At 35.7% G+C, this 7,304-nt stretch overlaps 1 protein-coding gene across 1 annotated transcript in view; it reads right to left on the bottom strand.

Moving 5' to 3' along the window:
• Positions 1–676: 676 nt before the first annotated feature.
• LOC107658747 (pleckstrin homology domain-containing family A member 6-like) overlaps positions 677–7,304 on the bottom strand; it is a 167,217-nt gene continuing 160,589 nt past the window's right edge. The window contains exons 26-28 of the mRNA XM_016447397.1: positions 6,812–7,015; positions 4,999–5,160; positions 677–853 (exon numbers count right to left, since the gene is read on the bottom strand). Coding sequence (XP_016302883.1) covers positions 677–853; positions 4,999–5,160; positions 6,812–7,015 — 543 coding nt within the window. The remainder of the gene's footprint in view (positions 854–4,998; positions 5,161–6,811; positions 7,016–7,304) is intronic.

Here is a 7,304-nt window from a genome sequence, read left to right as displayed (position 1 = left end):
ATGTATGTATAATAATGTATATATGTACATATTTTTTTTAATAAAAATTAACTAAAGTATATATTTTTTAAAATTCAGTAATATTCATCAGACAGAAAAAAGGAATCGAAAGCTTTTCATATATATATATATATAAGAACATCAACATTTATTTCACATGATATAAAACAGATGAAATATGAACATTTGCATATTGACTCGGATACATAACCTCTGCTCTGCTCATTGTATGGTGTACAGTATATACATCATGAACTTTACAGTTTATACATCGAAGTTGAACACCAAACCCTGCTTATTGCTTTATCAACTGTTTTAAACGCTCGCTCCTCGTGTGCTGTTCTCCTCAAACTAAAGCCGACCTCTGGAATGCTCCTCTTAAAACTCTAATACTCTGTACTCGTCTCTCTAGTTAAATATATCTCAGCCATAGAAAAATAAAAGGTAAGCTGGAACATTCATGAGTGTGTCGGGAAACAGTGCGGTGGCTATTGCGGACTATCCAACATACAGATCATTTACAAACCGTCCATCGGCAGCAGTACGGTGCCACCGTATTGAACGTTTATAGCTGTACATCGTTTATACACAAATCGTCTGATATCAAAAAAGAAACGATGGGTGTCGGACAGTGCAAAAGATAGGAGTTCTAAAAATCGCTTCGACCAACACTAGGTCAAACCGGGAGCGACTGATTAAAATCCATATAAAACAAGCCAACGATGAACACGACCCTCGGCAGACTGAATAAAACCAGTGCGTTTATGGGCTTTGTACGCTCCACTTCCTGTTGACAGTGAGTCTGGGCGCTGTAATGTACATCAGCGAGGGTTTGATAGCACCTCAGACGCGTCTGCACACCCAATCAAACAATAAAACTCTGGCATCTACAGATGCTTCAGGAAACTCAAGAGAATATAAATAATAATCACTATAAAAGAATGGTTTGAACTAAGGCCTGGACGTCGCTGTGTGAATTATGCTAGTATTTTTTGAATACTGAATTTAATTTATGCTGATTTTAATTTTAAAAAGGCATCCAAATGGGATGATTTTCATGACTCAGTTTAGAGGAAATTGTGTCTAATTGTCAAAATAATGTCATAATGAAAAAAAAAAAACCTTAACTGCCCCAAAAGCATTTTCGTTATGTAAAATACAACTGATGTTTTTCTTTTGATTTTGGAGTGAAATGTGACTCTGACATTTCTCTGTGAACTTCATACTGCTGTGCAAAACAAATGCAATCTTCATGCAGTCAAGAAGAATTTTTAGCAGTTAAATAATGCAGTACTTTTTATATTTACATCATAACACCCGAGTTATGTTTTCATCAAGTAACACAAATTGCCTTTATGTTTGACTTCACTTACTGACAAAAACAAATTAAAATCCTCTCCGTTCCACAGAACAGCAATTAAAAGGTATGTGTTCATGCAAGTAATACAAATCATAACAAACAATGTTTATATTGTCGATAGAAATATCAGGATCGCCACCAAATATATTTTTGCTCAGTTTGGGCCTCTGAATAAAATTGATACATATGGGGAAAAAAAAGTATATATATATCTTCATGTGCATGCGCATGTTGTCATGTGCAGTGGCATCTGAATGACTCTTAATTGCACTGTTAATTAGTGAAGCTTTATGCTCACTGAGACTCTATGAAGCTAATGAACTCTAGTTGGGAGGCTAATTACTGCTTCATTTTTAGAGGATCCTTCATTTTCCTCCGAGAACAGACAGATTATTACACACACACACACACGCTTGTATTTATGATGCACTAAAATCCCTCAGAAAGCATCTCCTGTCGGACTGATTTTATGAGCAGATTTATTACAAACACTTACCGAGAGCACTGAATAAAAACAAGATTCAAACAAACACGGTGACGTCTGCGGTGAAGTGAGTCAGACTGTGTGTGTGTGTGTGTGTGTGTCTTACTCGTCTGTCTCTCCGCTCACACACACATGAAGTGCGATCCGTCCGTCAGCTGTGGGGGGGAGGGCGGAGGCGGGGGAGAGGAGGAGGAGCTTGGAGATTGGGTCGGAGTCGACAGACTGTTCACTGCAAAACCCACAGCGCATGCAGACAGACAGACACACGCAGGCACGCACGCACGCACACACACACACACACACACACACACACACACACACACACACACCATTACATTTGTTATTGTGTTTTGGGAGGGGTTCTATTGTTTTTTTTTTCAGCAGGCAATATTATAATGGTATAACTACTTTTACAGAATTAACTTCATTACTGAATTTCACAGAAAATATTTGTTTATTTTTTATATATATAAAGAACTGTATTTCTTAAGTCAATTATTAAAGTATTACATTGATTTATTCATTTTAAGTATTTGGGGTTTTAAGAGCAAGTGGAAAATGTGCTGAATGTTTCATTTCATCCAAGTGAAATTAGCAAGCAGTTAGACTGAATTTACATTCGTTTTAAACGCGGAGCCAGGCGCGAGTCGACACAGGTTGCGCGCGTGCGTCAAGCCTCATCCATACTGCCAGATGCGCTCGTGGAGACTTGCGGAGCCGGGTGCGAGTATAAACGAGCATTACGAGACAGGCTGCGTGAGTGCGGCAAGCATGAACGGCTCGTCCGTGACGCGGGATTCACGCCGCGTGGGGCAGAGAGGAGCGAGTATGAGAAGCATTCACAGACACAGGCTGTGTGTGCGCTCTTCTGAGTTGGGAATAGCCAACATGCATTATAAACTTATTTCAAATTAATCTGTTGGGGAGATAAAATGTGTAAGATAACGTTCACGTACTACTACTTTTATTCTCCAGTACTGAAAACAGAACCGATAAGGGAGCTTTTGATATGCGCTGTGACGCAGCTCTTGCAAATTACCTTTTTTGTTCGTTGTCTGTCATTTCGAAGCTTAAGTTGCATACGGTTTTCTTTAGTTTTAATTTGCCTAACTATCGTAGACGCCATAATCCCACTCTGTCTCTCTCCCGTCCCGCTTACTGTTTTTATTTATTTATTTTTTTTAATGGTGGGTGTTTACACAGTTGGCTAGAGCAGTGCTGATTGGGGAGAACGAAGGTGCGCTTACTCTTGACCAGGGCAAGTAAGACTGCAACTCAAGGCTGGTAGTCATGCATATGCTCTGGAACAGAGTAATATCGTGTCCACATCGCAGGCTTTGCGATTAGGAAATCGCAATGTCTCAAATCGCGATTTCGATTCGATTTCGATTAATCGCACAGCCCTAATATGTATTTATGTTAAATATATAAATAATATAAATGAAATAATTCATGTAAGGGTGGTCACAATACCAGTGCCAATAATAGTTCACCATTCTTGATCCCAGTTTTAATACCAATGCAATATCAATATGCATTAATAAAAATTGGCACATATAACACATAATAATAATAATAATATTATAAAGCTTGACCTAACCAAACCAGAATATTATATATAATAAATTTAATATTTTGCTTATATGACCATGATCAACTGTTTCTTTTAGCAGTGTTATTTTAGTATCATTAAGATGTTTTTTATTCATAGCTTTAATTAGGTTGTAACATTTTCCATTTTTATTTTCATTTTACAGTTTTAGTGCGCCTTTGACATTTATTGGTTAGTAAGACTGCAACTCAAGGCTGGCAGTCATGCATATGCTCTGGGACAGAGTAATATCGCGTCCATATCGCAGGCTTTGCGATTAGGAAATCGTAATGTCTCAAATCGCGATTTCGATTCGATTTCGATTAATCGCACAGCCCTAATATGTATTTATGTTAAATATATAAATAATATAAATGAAATAATTCATGTAAGGGTGGTCACAATACCAGTGCCAATAATAGTTCACCATTCTTGATCCCAGTTTTAATACCAATGCAATATCAATATGCATTAATAAAAATTGGCACATATAACACATAATAATAATATTATAAAGCTTGACCTAACCAAACCAGAATATTATATATAATAAATTTAATATTTTGCTTATATGACCATGATCAACTGTTTCTTTTAGCAGTGTTATTTTAGTATCATTAAGATGTTTTTTATTCATAGCTTTAATTAGGTTGTAACATTTTCCATTTTTATTTTCATTTTACAGTTTTAGTGCGCCTTTGACATTTTTATTATACTTTTTTTTTTTTTAACATGCCCATATAGTTTTTAATCATTTATTTATTTCAGTTTTAGTTACTGTATTTTGCTACACAAAGGTAAACTAAATAAATTTGAGAAATGTTTCCTTAGCAACTGGCTGGAATAAAATAAAGTTTAAAAAAAATATATATTTTATTTTATTTTAGTTAATGTTTATTTTATGTTTATGTTTTAGTTAACTATAACAACCCTAGGCAAACTTTAGTAGTAATATATATATATATATATATATATATATAAAATTCTCTCTCTCAATATATATATACAGTATATATTGTAAATATTCATATATTTAAATTATTATATGCAATTATTATTACATATTAATATCATACTTCAAGTTTTTCCAGGACAGCTGGTCTTGGAAATGTTTGTTTGTGTGTATTTACATTTTTATTATTCTTTTTTTTTTTTTAACATGCCCATATAGTTTTTAATCATTTATTTATTTCAGTTTTAGTTACTGTATTTTGCTACACAAAGGTAAACTAAATAAATTTGAGAAATGTTTCCTTAGCAACTGGCTGGAATAAAATAAAGTTTAAAAAAAATATATATTTTATTTTATTTTAGTTAATGTTTATTTTATGTTTATGTTTTAGTTAACTATAACAACCCTAGGCAAACTTTAGTAGTAATATATATATATATATATATATATATATAAAATTCTCTCTCTCAATATATATATACAGTATATATTGTAAATATTCATATATTTAAATTATTATATGCAATTATTATTACATATTAATATCATACTTCAAGTTTTTCCAGGACAGCTGGTCTTGGAAATGTTTGTTTGTGTGTATGAATATGTACCTTGTTCTCCAAGTTGGCATTTCCAGATTCCACATCTTCAGTATTCTTGCAGTTTTCTTCTGCATCGGTCGGTTTGGTCGTCAGCTGTGGTTGCTCCTCAGGCGACGTGTCTCTGCGGTCGTCCTGCTCATCTGGAGAGATCACCGGGCTCTTCTTACGCATCTGAGGGAACAGAAGAGGAAGCGATAAACAAGAAACCCTGGAGACGTTCACAGACGTCCATTCTAAAGCCTGGCAGGAACACAGCGAGCCGGAAAACTGCAAAGTGCAGCGCTGTGGGGAATCATCAGCAGCACAGTGACTCATGGCTTTGAACCGGACAGAGCAGGTTTATGAGAGGAAGAGCCCTCCGGACTAGAGGCATAATGGGAATGTGACACGGATGGTCCGTTATTGATGTATTCATGTCCTGTGGTAGTCTGAGCTGCTTCACTCATGTGAGACAGTGCAGGTCACGGCCGAGCATTTATAAACCTCAGATGATACAGTCAACTAACAGACACAGGTTTATTGTCATATATATAACAGGTTTACGGTGTCATATTTCTGTCCTCCAAGTAAAACAGCAACAGGAGGCAACAAAATTCCCAGCCAATAACAACATACACTATATTGCCAAAAGTATTGGGACACCTCCTTCTAATGAACAGGTTTGACTACTTCAGTCATTTCCATGAGCACAAATCTTAATGTTTAAGCATATAATGATATTCTAGAGTATTGTGTGCTTCTAATTTTATAGCAACAGTTAGGACAGGACGCTTTTCTGTTCTAACACGACAGTGCCTGAGTATAATGCAAGGTTAAAAAAGAAATGATTGATTGAGTCAGTGTGGAAGAACTTGACCGGTCTGCAGAAAGCCAGCTGTGACTTTAAAGGCAGACCTCGAGCCAAAAACTCATCACTAAACACCAATGACTTGTACATACACTATATGGACAAAAGTATTGGCACACCCCCTTCTTTAGAACAGAAAAGGCACTTCCAAAACTGTGGCAGCAAAGATGGAAACATAATTCATGTATTTAAAAAAAACACCTGTGACTTGTACATATGGGTACAGTCATTTTAGACACTTCCAAAACTGTGGCAAAAAAGATAAATCTCTTTAAATACATGAAACTCATCACCAAACACCTGTGACTTGTACATACATATGGACAAATGTATTGGGACACCCCCTTCTTTAGAACAGAAAAGGCACTTCCAAAACTGTGGCAGCAAAGATGGAAACATAATTCATGTATTTAAAAAAAACACCTGTGACTTGTACATATGGGTACAGTCATTTTAGACACTTCCAAAACTGTTGCAACAGAGATGGAAATACAATTTTTAAATACATGAGTCATGTTTCCATCTTTGTTGCCACAGTTTTGGAAGTGTCTAAAATGACTGTACCCATATGTACAAGTCACTGGTGTTTGGTGATGAGTTTTTGGCTCAAGGTCTGCATTTAAAGTCACAGCAGAGGTGTTTAGCTGGATTTCTGCAGACCGGTCAAGTTCTTCCACACTGACTCAATCAATCATTTCTTTTTGAACCTTGCCTTATACACAGAGGCACTGTCATGTTAAAACAGAAAAGCGTCCTGTCTAAACTGTTGCTATAAAATTAGAAGCACACAATTCTCTAGAATAACTTTATATGCTTAAATATTAAGATTTGTGCTCATGGAAATTACTAAAAATAGTCAAACCTGTTCATTAGAAGGGGGTGTCCCAATACTTTTGGCAATATAGTGTATCTCATGTTTAAAATGCAGAAATTACAAGCTGGCTAGTGTATTTTTAAGCACATAAACTCTGGTACCTGTAGGGTGTAGTAGGGGTTGTCTTTGGTGAAGGAGAGGCTGCGGGACAGCGATCCGTCCTCTCGTCTTCGTTCACGCAGCGCCCCTAGCTGGTGCCTCCTGATTCGCTCCATCTGCTCCTCCACGGTCATGCGTGTTCGGCCCACCTCTACAGCGCTGCTCATGTGCTCCACCGCACTGCGCGGACGGTCCTGCGGCTGGGACTAAACACACGCATATTACACTGTACATGCATACACAAATACATATATATACTTCACAGTATATTATACAATTATACTATATTAAACAAAACAAAATGTGTATATTATATGCATAAACAAATACATATATATTAAACAAATGTTCATGTAAAATACTAAAATTCTATATTAAGCAAAATAATTTTTAATGTATAATTATCATACAAATATTATTACATAATATAGTATTTCCATTAATATTATATATATATATATATATATATATATATATATATATGTATGCGTATTA

The sequence above is a fragment of the Sinocyclocheilus anshuiensis genome, unplaced genomic scaffold (genome assembly GCF_001515605.1).
Source record: "Sinocyclocheilus anshuiensis isolate Anshui unplaced genomic scaffold, SAMN03320099.WGS_v1.1 scaffold283, whole genome shotgun sequence".
Classification (NCBI taxonomy): Eukaryota; Metazoa; Chordata; class Actinopteri; order Cypriniformes; family Cyprinidae; genus Sinocyclocheilus; species Sinocyclocheilus anshuiensis.
Note: the sequence above shows the minus strand (reverse complement) of the source record. Positions and strands in the feature narration are given on the sequence as shown.